We start from the raw sequence: 23,524 nt of genomic DNA on the forward strand, positions 1-23,524 counted from the left end.
AGACGACTTATGACCGCTCCGCTGACCCCACATTCTTTATTATCTCTACGACAACGCTTCCAGGTTGCCACAGATCACCGTAAAAAGCATTCGTGGACAGAGAGAACCGCAAGACCAAGTACAGAACCCATCACGTAGCGTCCAAATTGCGAGGCGCAACTCCCAAGCCTCAACAGAAGCGGCGTTTCGGGAATGCGTCTTTTCCACGGCCTCGAAGAACCTTTGAACAAGGGCCGCAGGAAGCACGATGGCTGTTTTTACTTCTTTGACGCCAAACAAAATATTTTCAAGACAAACGATCCTCGTTCAATATACGCCGTGGGCTTGTAAAGTCTTGTTGAACAATATCGAGAGAAATGAAGTTCGCCTTCCTTTCCGAATATAATTTCCTCCCTCCCCCTTTTGATTGATGAGCCCTTGACTATCGGGCATTGTTTCAGCAAGGGTCCAGCTGTTCCTCGAGAGGTGCCTAATTACTGCCACGCACGCAAAGGTATACTTAACAAACACAATGCTCGCAGCTGCCTTTTTTGTAGAACCGAATATCTGTCTGGAGACAAGCGTTTCTTATTGAAAAAAAAGGCGGTAGTTTTATCGATCCCTTCAAGAAGTTTACTTCCGTCTGTGTAGGACACGTGATGAAATTTAAAATGTGTCACGTGACACGCTCTCGTTGCCTCCTACCGACTCGATCTTCTCTCCTCATCTGCCTATAAAGCGAGTTCCTTTTGCCCAACGGATAAAATATCTTTCAGTTTAATGTTCAAAACATGCGCGTCTTTTAAATGCACATATTGAAATTTTAAAATGTGGGCGGAGAATATTTCCGTGCACTGTTACAGCGCATTGAAATATTCCCTAGAAACCTTTGATTATTATAGTGTACGACCCTCTCTATACTAGTGTCCAAAAATTTTGAGTGATGATCATTGGTCCCTCAGTGGACCAATGTTTATTCCAGTAACATGGAATAAACGTTTATTCAAAATTTTTGTTCCAAAGCACAGCTTTCCAATGCCTATGGGCCAAATCCGATGGATTGTGCACCAGGAAAGTCGAAGCTTTGCATCGCTTGCTGTGATATGTGCGGAACTGTTCCTTAAATTCCGATGCCACGCTGCTCTCCACGATTCTTTCTTGTACTAACATCCGTGTCTGTGGTGATCCTTGGTTCGCAGTATTTGATGACGAATCTGTGTACCACCCTTCTCGGTGCCCTCCGTCAATGTGTGTGGTCTTTCCATAGTGAAGCCACAATGTTTTCATTTGATGATGACTTCGATCCCCCTGCTAATATGAATCCTGTAATGATTCTTCGCTGGAAGTTGCGAAGTTCAACGCCTGGACCATCTACTATGTTTCGTTGATCCTCTTGTAGCGTGAACCCATGATTTGATATCTAATTCGTCACATGTGGATGGTGGGTATGGCTCATTTTGCTCAAATAGGACCGTCCCGATGCTTTTGGAGATACAGTGTATAATGGGTACTTACATATGCATGAAAAAATGTAAAACTCGTCTTATTTATTAACTTACACTTCTAAAGTTGTTTTAAGCGCATTAAATTGTTACTTTAATTACTGCTTCTTTTATGGACTCAGAAGACACTTCAGTTCGATTATCCTGTTTTGTTTACAGCAAACTGCAAAAAGAATAAAAATGGCGTGTTGTGGTTGAAATAAAGAGAACAGTATTCATTGTCAAGAATCTTTTATTCCACTTTGTGTGCATAAAATATGTTTCGAAATATGTAAACTGTGGTAACACGCAACAGAGATCTTCTGCTGTTAAGAGAACGAGTGTGGACCACCCTTCTTCTGTGCCGCTTTATCAAAAATAGCTCACGAGTACAACAGCGAATAACAACCTCGACAAGAAGCAACACCTGTGTGCGTTTCGAAGGTCGTACGCGACCCCATCTGCTTTACAGTACCAGGGAGGAGGAGGAGGAAGTTGGCGATGACGCATCTACTACGAGCAGAAATTGTAGTCGTTTGAGACGATTACTATTTAAAACCGAAATGATGAACAAGATGGGATGCTTAGACAGCGTGAAATGAGCGCAAATCCTGTTACGCTCGGCTTATTCGCCTATTACTGCGCTCTCGCACATTCCTTCGCCACACATCGTAACGGGGGTAGTTTGCAATTGCAGCGAAGCGCCGTAAACTCAACTTAAACAGAGAGATTTTGAAAGTTTCTTTGCCTTCGATACGATTATTCTTCGTCTCACCCATAATTACCACCGTGCCTTTGTACAAAAGCGTGCGTACCTTGATACGCAGGTATGCGCGTGCCGATACGTAGTCGTACAGTGTGCACATCCTTATTTGCCTGTAAAAGCAATACATCCGTTTAAGGCTAATCGCGCATTATAGATACGGATGCCTGCGCAAATATGCTCGTGTGTATTATCCATTTACAGGTACGCGTACTGCGCACACGATGCTCGTGTACGCTTCCATTCGTAGGTACGGATACCTGTATAGGTGTACACGTACAGTACAAGTGTCCGAAATTATTCGCCGAGATTTTACAATACTCAGACCTTAAATATGAACAATTCCGCAGCCCCAGTTTAAGACAGCATTCCATAAATGTCCGTGCTTAACGAGAAGTGTATAATTTGTGTACATGCAACGCGCAATTTTATATTTTCCCCAATAATTACAACCGTTTAGCGTCCAGTGTTTTACATCGGTGTTGGTTTGGATTATTATCATTAGCAGTTCCTTCGCTAGAGGGCAGCGCCATGGCTCATCGAAGGGTTAAGGTCTAAAATTATCGGAGTTTTTGTATTCATTTCGGCCTGGCGTTTCTCCGTCCGACCACCCGCAATTTCACGACATCATTACGCCCACCGAAACCTGTAACCACAGCAACAGACCTCCCGCGGAAAACAAGTTCCATAAATCGAAAGATGGTAAGCGTGGAGCGAAACTAGCGCAGTGAAACTGGCTGTTGGGAATATCCGATATGGCTATCCGGTGGTACTGCGTCGGAGAATTGCATTTCGTCTCACGCGGGAGGTTCACGACGCTCACCCCTTTGCCCTTCATCCACTTCAGAAACCATCCTATCCTGCAGTCGCAATGGAATGGATTATCTGAAAGGAAACAAACGATTAATAATAATATCTTAACGAATAATAATAAATTACAATAATAATAATAACAAGAATAATGAAAAAACATCGCGAAAGTCGCTCCATCGGAGTGGCTCTGTTCCCGTATGGCTACCACGCGGGAAGGAAAAACCATCTAGCCCAACCAACTGGAAGTGTTTCCTGAGCAAATGCGCTACTGACCACCCAAGGAAGGAAGAAAACACCAATGCATGAAGTGGAGCATCATTTCGATGCTCCACTTCATGCATTCAACAATGTACAGGTCGAGACTACATACCAAGTGGTTGGAACGATTCCCAGATATTCAGATCACCGAACAGCAGACTAGAGAAGGACCATTGTCAAAAAGAACCTGATAGCTCTTGCTATCTTGGAAAAAAATCAAGCAGGACGTGAACGACCAACTACGAAGAACATGGACAGCATTGAACCAGAGCAGGAAGAGTAAGAAGAAATACAACCCAGAGCAAAGTCATGATATCCAGAACAGAAGACGAACGTAAGAAAGTCCTAACAGAATTCGAGGGAATGCACCTCGCAGAGACCCACGTGATACCGAAGCAGAGACCGGACAGAATCCTGTAGAGTCAGAGACCACCTCAATGGGCAATTAATACCACATTATTTCGACAACAATGGTGCAACCCTGGAAGCCATCCACACAGCCGTGTACTGGGCTACCACAGAAGCCACTAGGATTAATGAAAGAGAAACGGGAGACCAGCAGCAGCAGAAGAAACGAAGAAAAAAAAAAAAAAAGAAAAAAAAAAAAAGAAAAAAAAAAAAAAACTTTGGGAAAGAAAACTTCAACAAAAGATAGGATTGGCCAATTGACCCGGTACCAACGGGGTAATAGGAGTAAGAAATTGATTCTAAACGTGAAGAGCATCCTCAAGAGAGGGACAACGTCCACAGCAAACATGAGAGCAAAAATCAGAGCATAGTAGCAGGGCCGGCCCGAGGTATATTGCCGCTCCGGGCGGGGAAGCATTTCTGTGTCCCCTTCCAGACAGAAAAAAAATTTAAGAAAATGTGTTTTTATTGAGTTAATATTTTAATAATAATAATAATAATAAGATTCTTTATTAACATAAATTTTATACAATAGTGATTCCTTATATAGAAAGCTACAGGAATCTTACAATTTGTTGTTTATACAAGTGATTTTGTTTTATAAAAAAAAAAAAAAAAAAAAAAAAAAAATTGCTAGAGAAAAGTTAAAAAGACAAACGTAAACACAAAAGAAGACAACCAGAATATTTTTAATGTTTGAATTTTCATATTAAAATAGTAACAATAAAGATTTTAGAAGAGAGTCAATTTTTTGTGACATTTATCAAAATACTAGCAGCGGGTTGCTGTTAGGCTTACCTTTAATTTATATAATAATAATAATAATAATAATAATAATAATAGTTTCTATAATTAAATTTCAACCGCCCATGTGAAAGAAATGGGATGCACAGAGGACTGCAATCAATCACCTATATTTATATCAAATTTCAAATCGGTATCGCATCTGGAAGTGGAAGGATTTGGAGACAGACTGACACTTGACAATACTTGATGGTAGATGCTTACAGAATAAATAAATCCAAATCTGCGGCCACATCGTTTTCAATTGATAGCATCGCTAATAAATTTAATCTGGGACCAATAAACTGAAGTCTGCAGTAAGGATACTTGAAAAATAAAATCCTCGTGGCTACAAATGGAAGGGTGGACATATGTTTTTCTCAAGACATACATATTAACCAGGCTCTACCCTGATACCTCTTTCGGGGTAGAGCCTGGAGGAAGGCAATAAAGGCACCCCTTTCAGGGAAGCTGCCATTGTTTCGCAAACTTAATCCATCTCTGAGGGGTTTGAAAGAAAATTTTCGGTAAGTCTGGTATTCCCGGGTTCGTTATCCATTTTTGCTAAAATCTTTGAAAGGCGGAGGGCCTTTGCATCTGACGCATGCCATGGCTGATGCATTTTCGACTGTTTACTGCACTATAGAGAAAGAAAGGTCCTCCACAGATTTCGTTTTCCCCCTTCCACGAAGCATATGCGCCCTCTCAAATCTTCGACACCCACAATGTCAAAATCCCCCAAAGCGTCATCGACCCCGATCGCCGTCCCTCTCATACGGCCCTGCATAGGAGAATACTTGAACACATTGATTTAGAATCTCGTCACACTCACGAAGAGACTATGCCGATATAAAGAGAGAACTCCAGAGGAAAATAAACAACAGAATCTTCGATGAAAGCCGAAGATCCTTCTACAGGAGTATCGGACAAGACGGAAAGATGGAAACAGACCACCCGAACAGGGATCGAGGAGTTCTGGGACAACATATGGAACAGTGAAGTAATACATAACAGCCAAGCCACCTGGATAGAAGTAGAACGGAAGAAAACCAAGGACGTACAAGAGATGAGAGAGTGGGAGATTCGGGAGGAAGTAGTAAAACAGTCGACCAGGAAGTCCCACAACTGGTGAACCCCATGAATAGATAACGTCCACAACTACTGGTACAAGAAGTCCACTTGTACACATAAGCACATAGCAGAGTTCTCCCGAATGATGTCACCCAGAGACAATCTCAGAAGGAGTACACTCGTAGACACGACCAGGTAGCAAGGATAATACATCTGAAGGTAGCGAAGAAATACCAGTTGACCAAAGAGAGTGTACCATACTACAAGTACGAACCCCAGGGTTCGTACAGACCCCAACCCACAAGCTGTGACCGCGTCATGACAACGGACGAGGCAATCCCGCACAACAGACCGGACGTAACCCTATTCGACAAGAAGGGAAAGGCAACCCATCTGATTGACATAGCAGTGCCCAACACTGGAAACTTCCAGAAAACCCACGAGGAAAAGAACAGGAAGTATACGAACCTAAGATAGGAGACGCATCCCGATCGTCGTATGACTTTGGCACTGTGCCAAAGACCCTACACAAAGGTCTAGCAGAATAGGTCTCCCAGAAAACACCTACAAAGAACTCCAGAAAGTCGCAATCCTGAACACCTGTAGGATTCTGGTGTTACCGTGTGTCCTCGACAAACAGTAACACCAGACATTACAACCACCCTGTACACTTGGGGCAGTACCAGTACTACGACTCAATACACCGTTGTCAATATAACCCGATGACAACGGTGTATTAAGTTCACGGTTGCGATATTCATAAATTTTATCGCGTTTTAAATTGGCGTTTCGTTGTCCTCTCAACAAGCGGACATTGGACTAAACCTTTATGGGCCGATGAATATCGAGGTTAATGAACGGTACAAGTAGCTCTTTGTTTTCAGTTAGAAGAGTATTAAAGCGACACCTACCGTGAATATCCAGCACTTGCAGTTTATCCAGAACAACCGAGAAGGTTTCGTAGAGGACCGTGGTCAACTGGTTCGACTGAAGATAAAGCCACTCGATAGATTTCAGGTGAGTCAAAGCGGTCGTTTCTATCGTGTGCACGCTGAAAAGATAAAGAAAAGCGAGGTCAGACCATGCCGTAGGGATTGGCTCCGTACCCACTTTAAGTAGGTGATGATTTTTTCTTTCAATGGCCGAAGAGAAATGATTTCAGATAGCTCCAAATGGCAGGCTAAGTCGCTAATTTAATTTTAAAAAAGGGAAACTTTTCACTCCCAATCCACGGACTTTTATTTGAACAGTGCGTGGCAACAGTTAGGGAATAATAAACGACTTCGATCTCGCCTGCCTTTCATTCGCAACTCGTTATCCACCCACCATTTGTCTGGCCATTGTCCTCGAACAACGAGTTTTACAATTAAGCCCCTGGAAGTAAACGCTACAAGCACCAACACTCAAACACACATCCCTTATAATAATTTCTCTCGCTATCTCGCACGAATCTGTCTTTGCCGCTCAACCGTGTGGTTGCGTGACTCCAGATGACGGCCATTGCAATGTACTGTGCAACCAACAGAGGCGCCTCCTACAAGCCATTACAGACTCCATCGCGTGCACTTTTAGCGAGACATAAATCACTTAGGAGAAGAGCGGATTCGACATCAGAGCTGGATATTCATCGCATGCGGATTTTTCTCGACATCTCCTCCCCTCCCCTTCCGCTTAATTCCCCTCACAAAAAATATTTAAATCTAATTTCTTAATCGTAAAGTTACAGCACACAGACCTTTAATAGATTCCAGTGACAAATGTAACGTACAATTACAAAGTAAAAGTAATGATTTCTCTCGAAAGTGGAATTATTATTTCTTTAAAGTTTAGCTGTAACTGTCAATGTACCTATAGATTACTATCATATGACAGTATTACATAGGTATATAGTCGATGTACAAGCGTGAATACAGTAATATATCGATGTACAGGTGTGTGCATACCTACGTTGATTTAGATGTGTTTGCGTACCTGTATATCGATGTGTACGTGCCTGAGCAGCGCTGTGTGCATACCTATATGTCGATGTACAGCAGTGTGCATACCTACGTTAATGTAGACGTAGGTGCAACCTACATGCTGAAGCAGATATGTGTGGATACCTATATTCCGATGCATATACGGGTGGATAGCATTGTATGTCCACATACAGGTGTGTGCGTGTCTATGTTGATGTGCACATACCTATGTTGATTTAGGTGTGCGTGCGTAGCTGTATATCGATGTATATCAATCTATGTGCCTGTGTAGTGGTGTGCACATACCTATAAGTCGATATAGATGTGTACGCATGCCTATATGTCGATGTACAGGTATCTTTCGTTGAAGGTGTGCGCGCATACCTATATGCCAATGTACAGGTGTGCGCGCGTACTGGTGTTGACGTGTATGCGTGTACTTATATATCGATGTAGATGTGTGTATACCTCTATGTCGCTACAGGTTTGCGCATACGTATATATGGGTACATGCATGCATACATACATTTATAAATATTCATAATTATACATCTCAAGACAAGAATTAGTTGGGGGTCAAAATGCTCAACTGGTGAAGGAATATATTGTTAGGTGCGTTGCCCCAATGGCCTTATACGCTTCGATCATCTGGTTCTCGGCTCCTGAAACGCGTTAAAACCTTCCTGAACATAGAATATTGGATACTCAGATGTCTAAACAAGATTTTCCAATTCCCCTTCACTGTCTCCAGAAGCAATTTTGTATGCAAATATGGAGTGGACACCATGGATGTTTATTGTCATTTGGACAAATATTCATATACTGGCCAAGCTACTGACAGGAAGATATGATGTGCAACTACTTACAGGCATCATCTCGCACCCACGAAGTCGGAGGCAATCGTGCAGCTTGCAAATTAAGCCACTTCGCTCTAATCTAAACTCCTTGAAGAGTTTAAACAGGATGTTCCCACTAAATACCATAGAAACCTTAAACCGGTTTCGGGTTAACTGTGAAAAAGTGTGCTCCAATAAGGTCTACAGAAAGACTATCTACCAACAAATAACTGGGTTGCAACGCTACTAGCTGGAAGCGGAACCTATAGTGGTTTAGTACTCGGGTCATCACGACATTCGGGTACGAAGGTAATAAATTTTAGTATTGCGAATGCTCCTCTGCGAAGACATCCACAAATGAAGAACAATTTTTAATATTAATCTACATTTCCTTTATTGCTAAACTGTAAATATTTTTGTAAATTTATCCTCCGCATTGTAAATACACCCCTCTGGCTTGCACGCCGCAGGAGGGGCGATTGTATCTTACAATGGACCGAGAAATAAATAAATATCCGTTTATGGGTATCGATGTATTCGTACTCACTTGTTTTTCTGCAAGTAGATGAATTTCAAGTTATTTCCGTACGACCTGAAGGCATCAGCTTGAATAAGAGAAATGTTGTTCCCTCTCAGGTCCAACTGCCTTAGCTTTGTCAGTTTCACAAAGGCATCGGTCGGTATAAAATCCAGGCGATTATCACCAAGTTTCAGCCACTCCAGATATTCTGAAAATGCAAACAAACATTCGATTAATGACAGATAAGTCAACCACTCTTTAATTCTACAAAAGAAAGCCGGTGGTTCAAAGCACGCTCACTCCAACAATAATAAACGCTTAAGGAGTGATGTGGCATAACACCAAACATAATTTTACACCAATTTATTTTTTTAATTCATTAAAGAGTGGACGTACTGTGCTGCCACTTTATTAGGTACACCTACCTAGTAGCGTGTTGAGCCTCCTTTAGCCTTCAAAACAGCTTGAATTCGTCTAGGCATGGATTGAAAAAGATGTTGAAAACGTTGTGCAGGAATGGAGTACCATGCAGACATGAGTGTGTCACGCAGTTCCTTGAGATTCGACGGAGCTATAGGCCTGCAGCGAACAGCCCTTTCCAGCTCACCCCAAAGATGTTCAATAGGATTGAGATCCACGGACTGAGCGGGTCACTGCAGCGAAGAAAAGTCATTGTTATGTTCTGGAACCATTCCATAGTGATTCGGGCTTTGTGCACCGGCGCATTATCCTGCTGGAAGTAACCATCTGACAGAGGATAAACTGTCAACATGAACGGATGCACTTGGTCAGCAACGATGTGGCATTCAGACGTGAATCTATGGGTATCAATGGACCCAACGTGTGCCAAGAAAACATTCCCTACACCATAACACTGCCCCCACCACCTTGCACAGTAGTCGTCACACAGGTCCATGGATTCATGTTGTTTTCACCAAATTCTGAGCCTTCCATCAACATGATGCACCAGGAACTTCGACTCGTCAGACCAAGCAACTGTGTTCCAATCCTCGATAGTCCAGTGCTGGTGTTACTGTGCCCACAGGAGGCGTGGGCACAGTAACACCAGCATTGATAACAAAGGTACGCGATGTGGCCATCGGCTGTAGCCTATTCGCGACAAAGCGTGACTAGTGGTCCGTTGCGATATTTTGTTCCGTGCATCAAGGTTGTATTCTGACGTGATGCGCGACATTGTGGCCCGTCTGTTTGCTTGCACAATTCTAGCCATCCTCCTCTGACGTCTCTCATCAACAGGGATTTTCTTCCACAGGAGTGCCGTTGAGAGGATGTTTTCTGTTCCTTGCACCATTCTTGATGCACCCTTGAAACTGCGGTGCGTGAAAAGTTCAGGAGAACTGTCGTTTCAGAGATGCTTTGTCCAGCACGTCTTCACCTACTACCATGCCACGTTTGAAGTCCGTTAGATCACTCCTTTTCCCCATTCTTGCTATGGTATGTACGCTTAACTGATACTAGAAAAGTTGTTCCGCTGCATTTATATCCACAACTGTGGTCATGTGACTTGCGACGTTCTGAGACTAACTATTTGTGTGCACAGCAGGGGTGTACCTAATAAAGTGGCAGCACAGTGTATGTTACGTGACAAAACACATGACGTTTTCTTCGCTACCCAATGCATCAGTTAAACAGTAATTTTGAGAAACATGCCAGGCGGAAAACGAACGTACCCGACAATTTACTTCCTTATACAGCATTGCGAACACGGAATGGTCATGAAGGTCGCGCCATCGCTGCTACGCAGCAAAGAAAACGTTCGAGCGAAAGAGTTCAATTAAAGAGGACGGTCAAGGATTCTTCTGGATTAGTATCAAGGCAACTCAATGCACGAAGCGTAGGATTTAGCGTCTGTGAATTGTGTTCATTCCCGTGTCGTAGGAAGATGCGATGTCGTGTTGCTGGAGCATCCCGACATGTTCGTTAGATTAAGGTCAAAGGACCGCGCAAGTCAATCCGTATACTCTGTGTAGGGCAGGAATGGAGACTGCGTACAACGTCCCGGATTCCTTTCGTGAGTAGCCTAAGCCACGGATTCTTGCTCGTGATTCAGAATGCGTGTACGCGGCAGGGTCTCCACTGCTTTTTGAACAGCCCTCGTGTACCGTTCCTCTTGTTGCGAAGCGATTCCAAGAAATGCTTCGTGACCCATTTTCTGTTTCCTAGAACCATTTCCACAGCTCGCTTTTATTACGCTTATTAACCTTCGCGCCTCCGAGAGTCGCGTAAACGTGTCGCCATGACATCTTCGAAAATGCCCGCGACAGACATCACACTGCACTTAACGATGAAATAAAGCGAAAATTTGTTTCAGAACAATTTAATATAGCCACCTGGGCACGTCTCAAAGAATTTCGTATTATTGTTAAAAACCTAATGCGCGCAAAGCACGTGCCCAGTTAAAGCGTACAAAGAGCGGTAAATGCAGATACATAAGATTAGAAGCGTTAAGTTGTAAACAAATCCTTAATCATCAGAAACGTGTGTTTTCTGGTCGATTTGACTGTTTTACTGGACGAAAACCCCGAATTTCCTGGGGGGGGGGGAATGGGGAGAACCTTACTATCTACGCCTGAGACCGACTAACTCAGATATGGAGTGAAAAAGGCCCATAAAAGTTCTTCGCGTCATTGATGGGATTCAAACCCTGGCCTTTTCCATCCGTGGGAAGAACGGTGACGATACTAGTGTGCACACCATTTAAGATGGCATAGGAGATCTGATGGATAACTTAACCCAGAGAAAATATAACAGAGAAACTTAAGATCCAGGACATTTTGCCGTGCTTCCAAAGATTGCAGCTTCAAATTGGAACACAGATTAGGACAGAAGATTCAGCGAATCCTATTCTTCTATTAGAATAGAAGATTAGCATTGTTCTAGAAATGTAGTGGATGAATTTCATTTCAATTCTGTTTGCTGTAACCAAGTTTTACAGTGGGAGTTCCATATCAGGACAACAAACTCCAATATGGAAAGGGCAGTTGCTTTAAGCAAAGCACAGAGAACCAAGGATTTTAGAATCGGTATGTCTGACTTTTGACGAAGCCAATTTGTTTGTTTTTCTTGGTTCACTATATTCCTGATACTTGAGAACCAAGTCTTGGCTTTCAACGACTTAGCTCTCAAGATCATTTTAAGGCAACCCATTCACTGAGAGCATTTATGGCAGCCTGAAGGTTATTTGTATCCACTTGACTATTGATAGGCGAGTCAAGATCATTGACAAAAATCGTGAATAAAAACGCCCAAGAGCTGGTCCTTGCGAAACTCCTTTCGAAGGAAAAAAACTTTCTTGAGATTCCTGACCAATGATTACCATGTATCCGATCATTTGCGATGGCAGATATATCTCATCAACCAGAACCGGAAGGTCTGATGTTATTGACTTAATTTCAACAGAGATGATAGTGTGGGACACTTTCAAATGTCTTGGTTCTATTTGTGTAGATAACATCAACCTGTCCACCTACATTGACAGCAATATTCTTCACAATTTTGCCTCGGCGTACCATGACTTCATTTATCGAAACTGATTGTGAAACAATCGATAACATTCGATTTATTGCTCCACATCGCTGCTCAAATGATAGTGGTGAATATTGTAGATCGCGTATGCTACAGTTGATGGTTGAACGCTGGTTTAGCGCGATTGCCAGGGTGCCCTGTAGTTGACATTAGAAGAGCATAATACGAGTAATGACGCCAGGCACGGAACTGACAAAAGCGGGAGAGCCGTTACGTGGTTGAAAAGTAGAACACGAAATCGATTTTAACATAACTACGATAACTGGAACAGACAAACGTTGGAGTACCAGAAATTTCCAGACAGGCTTATTCACCCAAGCAAGAAGTGATGAATAAATAAAGAAGATACTTTAAGGACCCAGTTTGGTTAACCCTAATCCGTGACACGTTTTCTGTTAGTTAAAACCGGAAGCTGCAAAAACTGACCGGTCGTGTACGTCAGGTTTTATCTGTTAAATGTCTTTTAGAAGGTTGTGTTTTGCTTCTAGTCCATTAGCTCATCTAGTTTTTTTGTTACTGTCGCAAATCAATCAACAATTTTAGGGTGGGCCAACATTTTATGACACTGCGCATATATCTGAGAATGTTCAATATATTTCACCGTGTCTCTAACAGCAAATAGTGTTGGGTGGTTTTTCACTGAGCGGTGGACTAAACTTTAATATGCACCCGGGCCCTCTGAACTTTAGGATCAACCCAATTTCAAGATAAATTGATGGAATACACGCACACACTCTCTCTCTCGATTAATTAATGAAAATTATTATTTGCCACAACTGCTTACCTTCGACACCATCAAAGGCACTTGGATGAATGTATTTCACTTTGTTATTTTCGAAGTCCAGTGAATTTAACATCCTCAGATTAACAAAGGCCCTCTCGGGCAGTTCTTCTATAAAGTTCGTCGACAGGTCCAGAAAGTCCATGCTCTCTCCCGTCCCTTTGAATTCTTCCGGTAAGATGGCGTAAATCTTATTTTCGCGCAGCTGCAGTCGCTGGAGCACCGAGAGATTCTTCAACGGCTTCGAAGGGACAGTCGCCAGCTGGTTTCCACCGAGGTTGATTCTGGTGAGGTTGCCTTCGATCCCAATGAACGCGAGGTTGTCTATGAACTTGATTCGATTCCCGTAGAGCGACAGAAGCACGAGCGAGATGAGTCCTTTGAAGGCCTCCGCATGGAGGATCTCGATCTTGTTGAAGTTCAGGTTCAGAGAAGCCATACCGGATAGTCCTTCCATCGGCAGAGTTGGTACACGCTCCAACGAGTTCTGAGCCAGGTCCAACGACTCTAGGGAGTCTTCGAGTCCAATAAAAGCCATATCGTCAATGCTGGATATGTTACTGTTCTGAACCACGAGATGCTGGATCCTGAGGCCGCCCAGTAAAGGGCCGGGAAAGGTGGGAAGCTGGCAGAGCCTGATCTTCAGATACCAGATGGATTTTGCCGACTGCTCTATGCTAATGAAGGCGTTTTGTAAGTGTTCCACTTTGGCACTTTCACAAGACACATCCAGGCCTTTCGACTTTTCGTGGCATTTGCACAGTCTGGTCACGTGGCGAGTGGGGCAACGATAGTTGCCCATCGCAACGGTGAACAACGCCATGACAACAGGACCGAGAAGGCGAAAGTGTGAAAACATTTTCTGCGCTGCCATGGTTGCTTCCGAAAGCAATTCATCTGTTGGTAGGCACGGCGTTTCTACATCTGAAAAATAAAAGAAAAGCGGTCAGTTGAATTCCATATTGGCATCAGTAACAAATCACTGATGGAAATGATTAAGTTTCACTCCAATACGAGAAAAAGTACTAAAACTAATGGTAAGGACCGCTACTATTCTCAACCATCTGCTACGCGAACTTGTCTTAAGTGGTCCGTGCATGTTAGTTGTCACAGAATAGTTCTTTAAACCTGCTTTGCCCGCATATTGTCGCTGATGAGGGACCAGTTAGCCCTGAAAAAGGCCGTCATAGCAGTCTAATCTCTGAAGAAAGTGGCCAATTAAATTTTATAAAGTCCATGTGTCTGAAAGTAGCGCAATACCAGGACCACGTTTAATAAATATAAGTTGGACGTCGATGTTTTAAGATCGGGAATCCAACTAAGAAATAATGGCGTCGCTCTATTTCGCGCAACCCACAAAAGAACTTCGAAAGTTCTTAACCAACCGAATGTTCACTAAATCTTCCAAAATGACTGTTGCTGTAGTACAACTGGTAAAGGATTTCGCACGTTTTTTTTTTTATTTTTGTTTTTACGAGTAGAATAAAATTGGAGCAAGTTTTCATAAGAAGGCGCGCCGTAATTCCCGAGCTCGTGTTTACTTTTAAGCGCGGTTTCTTTTCATTAGCGGAAGAAAAGACGAAATGAGATTCCGTTTGCAGTATTCGAAAACAGAGCGATATTTCATCGCGCTTGAAGTCTTAATACCCGATGAAATAGGGATGCCGTTCGCTACAAGACTTCGCAGATTAGAGGAGGAGGGTGTCCGAGTCTCGCGAGGACTTAACTCGGCTATTTACCGCTGTCGGAGATTACGGACAAAGCTCAGATTAGACTTTTGACTGTCATATGTCATTATTTCGGTTGATCCCCGCCAACGATTGTTGACGTCCGATTCGCGAGAAGAGGAAAAAAAAATTCTCCGGTTGTCATGGTTACCAGTTCATTAGATTCGCTTTGGCCGAGTGGAGGGATTATCGCGAAACATTTCCACAAACAAAAACGGAAAAATCCGACGATATTTCGGCGCTCATTTATAAGTAGGAAGAAAAAACACATCGGGGAAGAAGAGAAAGAAAGAAGAACAGTATCGGCAAATAAATAAACTTACGTAGAAATATAACGAACCTTCTGCGAACACAAATCTCTCATTTTGGGATAAAAGGTTTGAAATATCTGATGAGGTTGTCAATTTATTCCCAGACTCTAAATTTGAATAACTCGAAGACTAAATAAGCTTTTGGCATGACCCTTTTTGCATTAGGTTTCATTAATAGTAAAACTGAGACTTAAAAAAAAAAAAATTGCAGTAAAATTTTCTGACCGACCGATTTTCAAAATTTTACAGTTGTGGAGAAATATTCGCCAAGGGCACACTAATATTGCATAATCCATTCTATTAATTACTACACGAGTCTTAACTGCGCAGTAAGGAATTTTAATTATAAGCCGCGTTTAGTACAATTCCATCTTGATAACAGTCGCGTTGGTTTAGTTAGGAATTAGTGCGTTTTTAAGTAGAGGACTTTCCATCAGACTTCCCCATTTTACTCGCTAAAGAACTGGAAAAGAAGTAGACCCACATTTGAATGAAAGACAAAGAACACTTATCCCTACAAAGAGATGTGAAGAGAGTGAAGCAGACCCGAAATGTGAGAGCAAAAAGAGAGTGTGCCACATCGGCGCAAACTGAACATCAATCAGCAACGGACTGACAGCTACTATTAAGTCCGCCGATGCCACACCACATAACACCCCACACGCTGTTCATAACCTGCCGCGTTTTCATCCGACCTTTGCCGTTAAATCGCTGGAAACGCAACCCACCCAATACACGAACACCCGCCATTTTTGCACTCAAACCTCCATTCGAAAGTGGGCGAAAATGCGAAAAAAAGATACCTTGCAGCGGTATCCGCGATACGAAGAAATGCTGTTACTATGACAACGATCGGATGACGACGGATGGACAATGTTTTTGTCTCCATAACAACGCCATTCGGACGTACGGTCTCGATACGAAGAAATGAGCGTTTTCATATGACCAGAAGAGGAAAAAGCAAATTGATGATCGATATGCGTGGAACAGAAGTAAATCGGGAGCACAATTTTCACACGACTGTTTCATGTAGAAACTGCAGCCGGCCCTTTCCTTTCCCCTTTTGGCACTTACAGCTTATTATTTCGTAATGATCGATACACATTAGTCCTCTCGAAGCTCCGATGCCCCCCCCCGTCCTCGCTACATTATGCGAACCTCTACCGGTAAGTGAGATCATCGTGCGCTCTTCGCTTATTAAGAGGCCATTATGTTGGGCTCCTTGCAGAAATTAACTCAGTCAAACTGTCCGCTTGGTTGGAAGTGCGCGTGCGAGGAGTACAATATTTGTTTACTCCATCTCATTGAAAACAATCTCGGGTTCGATTCTCACAGAACGATAGCTTAACAAGTGCCCAAAGTTGCGCTGGAGTATATCCCATCAAAATGCAAGAGACGCCAATACATGGCATGGGCTTGTGGGTTTTGCTGGATGAAAAACCAGAAAAATCCCGGTTTTTCATCCGGTTCCTCGTATTTCTATCAAAAAAAGGACAACAACTTGTACATAAAGCATTTGCTCTACAATATCCACGGTTTTGCCTATCAAAAGTTCTTCGAAGTTCGTCTTATAGCCTAAAAAATACGGTACTTTTACGTGTTAACAGCGAAGAAGCGCCAATTAAGATTTATTACAGCAGAAACCTGGCAACATTAAAACAGAAACAAACGGCTGAATAAATGGCCCCATCTAATGAAGAATTTATTGATCAGAGATAGTAATGCCCGGGGATCGGTGCTCTTTTCTTTCCCTCTCGAGTGTAACAAATGAGCGCTGACTTCTGGGATACATTCAGTCGTCTTTGCAATCGATACTCTGCTCTATAATTCGCCAGTAAAAAACACAAAACGCTTCGTTTAAAGGTTTTGCTTCGATGAAAAACTGACGGACAAACAAACGGGCGAAGATAAAAAGCGCCATCTAGCGTTAATGTGCAGAAACAAGAAAGTTAAGACAAACGGCCAACGTGACAGTCCAGAACCGTTCTCTTCTTCTTAAAGATATCAAGAAAACACGATTTTCTTCCCTCTACAAATAAACTTTGTCGGCGTTTCCTTCCACTCGCAATAAAACCGGATTTAGAATGACTTATCTGCTCGTGCTTTGTTCCGTTTGTCGACTCGTTTTTGTTTTTTTCTCGTTCTTATCCTCCGTTAGACCCGACTATTACCTGAACAAGAGAGCACTGATAGGCTTCGCATCCCCGAGGAGCCACAACGAACGCTAAAACATTTGTCATTTGTCTCTACACGAAACCCTCGCAAAGAGAATTGTCCATTCCTAGTCCTAAAGAAGAAGCAGAAGATCTATTTTTATTGTCTGTTCGCATAAACGTCCGCTGCTCTCGCCATTTATGCGCAGTTCTACTTTTCTATTGATTTTGCGACAGCAGACACGTACCACCTTACCCTCGCGCGACATCATTCGTCAATTAGCCCCCTCCCTGTAACACTGACGCGGTTTATTCGCGACTTAAAATGGAAAAGCGAGAAGGGCCGGAGTTCCATCCGATTTCATCACCGCGCATGCAGACGATTTAAAACGAAATCGACAACGAGAATAAAAAAGAAAAATCGATGGCACCGCCATCTGGTGGCTCGAAAGGTTCACCGAAATCGGATAGAGCCCCGAAATCCAAGCACCCATGCGCGATACTCGCCTTGTAATGGACAATTGATTTCGGGGCGAAATCAGTCTCGTTCTTTCTTCGATAGTCGTTTTAAAATCCACGATGGCGCCATCTGCTGACAGTTTGGTGTAGTTCAACTTGCTTCGGCCGGATAAATTAGGGTGTACGTGACTCGGAACACGTTTCATAAGCCGATCGTGTCCCTCATTCGCCGGATATCGCAACGGGGAACTGTTGCCCAACACGTTTGGACATCTCGTGTAATAGGCGTCGATTAGCTGCGGGAATTACTGGGGGACTTCTGAAATGCGACTGGGTCAAGGGTGGTCGATGCATCGCCGAGCTCTACCAAACAGCTTGAGGAAGCGAACTAGCTCTTGAGCAGAGGGGTGGTCGATGGACGGGGTTCCATCTGCTGTCGCACCACGAATTATAAACAGAGAGACGAAGCCAGGGATGGGACGAGTCCACTTCTGTACATTGTGGCGAAATGCAGCCTTTGTGGAGTTGGCGGATAAGGGGCCGGGCGGGGGAGGGGAGGGTGGGGATGCGCTCAGTAGGAAAGCGTCGAAGAAATACTCAATTATCCGCGCTGTTTCCTTTCTAAAAGAGTGGCTTGTTTACAATTGAAAGTGTGCAACTGATCCCGCTGCTGCTTAGCCCCACTCACTACAATTACCCGGTGCAGAGGTTAACTGTAGCGAGGAACACAATTAATCATCACTTGGGCGGAAAACGTAAGCCTCTTATTGTGTTCAGCCCTTTGTGCTCTTCTCTTGCGCGCGATTTTACTTTAATTACAATTAGCAGAGATTCGGCCGAGATCGGTATCGAAGCGTGTCAGATTTAATAGAATAACTGCGAACAGCTTTGCAGGGAACAATTTTAAAAATGCTTTGCCAAAATGGATAGATGGACGGATGGAGAGATCGACAAAAAAGTAATTCTCACTGACAAAGAGGTAAGATCATGAGAGAGAGAGAGAGAGGAAGAAAATTATCAAACATAAACAGATAAGAGAGAAAGAGGGGAAGAACAAGATAAAAAGATAGGCAGGCAGAGAGACAGAGAGAGAAGTAAGGAAGGAGAGACTGAAAAAGAGGGAAAAAATAGAGAAATAGGAAGACAGAGAAAGAGAGGAAGAAAATAAAAAAGATAGACAGAGTAAGAGAATTAGAAGATAGATAGAAAGAGAAGAAAAAGACAGACAGAGAGGAACTGAAAGGGAAAGACAGAAAGAAAGAGTAAAAGAGAGGAGAAGACAGAAATAGAGAGAAATAAACAACTGAGAACAAGAGAGAGAGAGAGCGATAGACAAAAAGAGAGAAAAGAAATACTGAAAAAGATGGGGAGTAGATAGAAAGAATGAAATAAGAGAGAGGGAAAGAGAAAGGGAAGGGAGGGGAAAGATTGAGACAGAGAGATAGAAAGGGAGAGTAAAAGAAAGTGAAGGAGAGAGAGTAAAAAACAACATGCTGTCAGTCAGAGGATATAAGGAGGAGGTTGCAGCTAATTTCGCAATGGAACAGCCACTTGAGTGTCCTCTCTTTCACTCCCAAACCGATCTTCGCTGTTCCCTCAATGACTTTAAATGTTTCCTGTCTTCTGAGCATCCGCATCAACGCGCTCGCCCCTGCACTCTGCATCTTAATCACATTAATCCACTTAGCGTTATCAAACCACGCACCGCCATCAAAGGAGATGTTTTGTTCCCCAGCGCTGAATAATTAATAAATGATCCCAATTATTAAGATGAAAATGCGATTCTGCATTAGCGTCGCACCCATTCCACGCGATCTCTTCTCGTTTCTCACTCTCTACGTTCGAAAGCCATCCAGATACATCGTGGAAGCAATGATTAAAAAAAACAATAATAAAAACCGAAGTCTTTTGTTTATACTGTGGCTCGACCACCCATTCCAGGACTTCACGATGAATCACCTCGATAATGAACACAGCTGTTAACGATTGTGTTCATTGTCGGAATGATTAGCTTATCCAGGCCATCAATGATGTCCCACCAACGTCTTCCACTGGATATGATGGGGTCCCACAATTTATTCTTAAGAGCGTTAGTGTTTTCATCATTGGTGCACTCCTAGATATCTTTAATAGAATCCTCACAACGCAAAGTTTCCCAACAGCCTGGAATCAATATATTGTCCAACCAATCCCCAAAACACAAGGAGTGACATTAATTTCACAATTCAGGCCAATAATGAAAGCCTCTTGTCTTCTCAAAGTCATGGAGACGTGCCTTCTTCCCATCATAACCAACCAGGTTCTGCCATGTGAACCACCATTCATTCACTATGCCTTGAAACGCAGGTCCACCATTACCAACCTACTGCAAACCACCAACACCATAGATAGGGCTGAGATGGCAATTGTTTATCTGAATATCCAGTCTGCATTCGATAGCATATCCGTCCTCCCAAAGTTGCAGTCCCTCCTGCAACTTTGTGAGGACGGATACCAGATAAAAGGCAATATACTGGAATTCTTGAAGTCGCTACTTACGACCAGGGTCCTTTACTTGACTGTGAATAAAAAATCTTTCACAAGGAAAGTTTGTGAAGGTGTACCGCAGGGTGGAGTTCTCTCAAGGCTCCTCTTTACGGCTGCCATCCACCCATTCCTGTGTCAGTAAACTGAATTAATCAGTTATGCAGACAACTTGAAGCTCCTCTATCGGATCAACGGGTCCTCCCGACCTGATTCTGTTTCTGAAACCATTATCAACAGCCTCAAGAATCTGATTACATACTTGGCACAGTTCTCTCTTAAGATAAATCCAAAAAAATCTGCACAAATGGTATTTTCCCTCAAATCAAACCCAACGCAACTAAACCTGGAAATCCACGGAACCCCCATCACCCCAGTCATCAAGCACAAAGATCTCGGCGTTATATTCGACCCTAAACTCAGTTTCAAACACCATGTTGCAGACATTCACAACAAGGTCTGCAGAGCAAGATGGCTTGCCAAACAACACCTCCTTCATGTCACAGAGCCTGAGTACACGCTCCAATATATATACCGGTTTCTGCAGCCAGCCATCACCTACGGGTCAGAAATCTGGGCGTCGGCAACGAAAACCACGCTAAAACCATTGCATCTGATGAGTACTGGCTTCTTCGGTGGGTCCTCTTCAAGCATAAACTGCCACCACTCATACATACTTCAGATATCACCCAACTTCTAAATTACAGAAAAGTCTCCAAACTGATATTTGCCCTCCGCTTGCTCGTGTCAATTAAAATGATAGCGGGTGAAGTCAATACGGCAAATTTTTGGCAGATGTGCAATTGGAGGATCCTACCCAAAACCCTTAAGAGCCCTCCCCTCTCTGCAGTCTGTGGCGTGGAGGCTTAGAATAGCGGATAGATTCCTGCCCATGGAGATGCCCCACAACGTCCAGAAGATGGATGTACAAAAAAAGTTCATAGAAGACAAATCATACAGAAGACGCATCATCAGGGACCAGCTTTCGTCTTCAACCGAGTGACTGCCATCGTCTTTTCATCTGTTTTCATTTCCCGTGTTAATATCAATTTTAAATGTAAAATATGTAATTTTTCCAGTATTAGTTATTTCATGTTAAACCCCTAGCATTGTCGCTGTTGTGGGTGTTATTGCATCAGGCAATCACGTAACCATTCACTGCCCGCAATAAAGATATTAAGTATTTTGCAGTCACGTGCGCTCGAACCACGGTCAATCCAAACGCGTCTGCTCTTTTGCCAACCCGGTAGCTTTCGCGCGAATCCAGTAACCGCGCATCTCTCCAAAAAGCAGCCGCTACTCATTATGCCGAAGCTAATTATCGCCACTAATAACTGTCGCCATGGAAACGTCTATCTGGGATGCCGGATGGAATTACGACACACGAATTCTGGGAGAGAGGCTGAGGACGGGGAGAGGGAAAACTGCGGCATTCTCAAAGCAGGAATGAATCGCCCCTGCCCAATGACAACCCCCCTCCCCGTTGCTACAAGGGGGGATCGCGAACTTCAAGCAACCAACTCTCCAACCTCTTTTGAACCGATCACTTGAAAACAGGTTGCTGGTCATTGACGATTGCTTAGTCAGCTTTGCCCTCCTTAAATTGGAGTTGGCGACCAGATGGTACGGGTCAGGGTTCCTCAAGACTGCGCCGAAACCGTGCCAAATAGTAAAGCAGACTAATTATTACCACTATTAAAAAGAAAAGACGTCCTAATTAAAGACAGCGGTTCGAAGAGACAATTGGTTAGTACAGGAAACGGGTGGTTGCCATAACAACGGACATTAACACGCGCGTATGAACACGTACAGATAACCGGTCCCAGATTCCTACCGCGTTGTGGATGCCCGTTTGCATCGATAAGAAAACGCTCTCCGAACACAACCACACACACTAGCAGACGATAGTTAAGGTGTCCCGTTCTGTTACGCTGCCGTGCATCGTCTAGCACCGAACGCCGTCCATTGTTGATTCGTCACGGATCGATTGGTTCGAGTATCTTTGATTGAATCCTCACAGCCAGGATGCATCGATGACACGGACCTCCCCAGGTGACACAGCTGCGAACCATCGTATGCACACCGGGAATCTTATCGCAAAACCGTCTCCTGTAGCTATCCCCCCCTTCCTCCCTCCACCTGCGTATGTGCGCTGTTCACAGAAGCCGAGGAAGGTTCGCCGAATCCAACAGAGACTTCATTACCGAAATAAATATCGCTCGTGACTCGTGTTAGATTCCAACTTCGCAGCAACCATCGGAACTGCGCTTAAAATAATCATCGCCGCCCACCCCCTTTCTGATTAAGCTACTGCGGCCATCTGGTCCCCTTTCTAGAGGTTGTGTGGCGAAACGGTTAACTTGGCGTGACTCTCCAGGGGCTGATAGGAACAAGTTCACGGAAAGGCCACAAGGAGGCGCTGTAACACGCTAAGATGAAATGCACGGGTCTGGAGACTTCATTTCGTAGGCCTAAAAGCCATTTGTTGTTTGTAAAATTTGCATATCCCGAATTAGCATATTTATTTAGTTTTCCAATAATTATTTCTAAAAAAGGATATTTGAATATGAAAGGAATCTAAGCGAGAAGCAATCTCTGCTTTTGACAGGAATCGCCCAAGCAAAATCCATCTGCAGCAATTATGGAAAACAGAGGCCATAATTTGACTAAGAATTGGATTGGAGGCGTCCACAAGATGGAAGTTTCACGTACCAAAAAGCCGGTAAATGGAAAGATGGAGCCTTTCCCTCATCCGTAAGTAAACAGAAGAGGGAGAACTTTAAAGGAGATTAAACAAACAGGCCTTCGAAGTAATTTATGACTGTCTGAAATTATTACCGTCAAAGAATTCTATTAGCGAACCATGGACGTTCTTAGAAGGGAGTTGACATTAATGACCCGGGTGATATACCGTTATTTAATCTCGAGTTATTAGCGTGACTGTCCCGGAGTTCTTCTTCATGACATCTACGACTAATAGAAAAATTCTTCGTATGTTTTACCACAAAATATATCTCTCTCTTTGGCAGGCCAATCTTCCTGCGTCCTGACAACGCAAGAAATCACGGCCTAATATAATTTTCTTTCATTCCGAAATCTTGATGTAATTAAATCAATCCCAGAAGGACCGAAGTAACTTCGAACTCTTAAAGCA

General features: G+C 43.3%; 1 protein-coding gene across 3 annotated transcripts in view; it reads right to left on the bottom strand.

Moving 5' to 3' along the window:
* Positions 1–1,748: 1,748 nt before the first annotated feature.
* LOC150085965 (uncharacterized) overlaps positions 1,749–23,524 on the bottom strand; it is an 87,082-nt gene continuing 65,306 nt past the window's right edge. For all 3 annotated transcript variants that reach the window (XM_090374314.1, XM_090374311.1, XM_090374315.1), the window contains exons 2-5: positions 13,201–14,121; positions 8,898–9,078; positions 6,468–6,607; positions 1,749–3,108 (exon numbers count right to left, since the gene is read on the bottom strand). In XM_090374314.1, the coding sequence (XP_090230440.1) occupies positions 2,843–3,108; positions 6,468–6,607; positions 8,898–9,078; positions 13,201–14,071 (1,458 nt within the window). In that variant the 5' untranslated portion in view covers positions 14,072–14,121 and the 3' untranslated portion in view covers positions 1,749–2,842. The remainder of the gene's footprint in view (positions 3,109–6,467; positions 6,608–8,897; positions 9,079–13,200; positions 14,122–23,524) is intronic.

The sequence above is a fragment of the Mastigoproctus giganteus genome, chromosome 5, assembly GCF_048544385.1.
Source record: "Mastigoproctus giganteus isolate SK-2022 chromosome 5, ASM4854438v1, whole genome shotgun sequence".
NCBI classification, from domain to species: Eukaryota; Metazoa; Arthropoda; class Arachnida; order Uropygi; family Thelyphonidae; genus Mastigoproctus; species Mastigoproctus giganteus.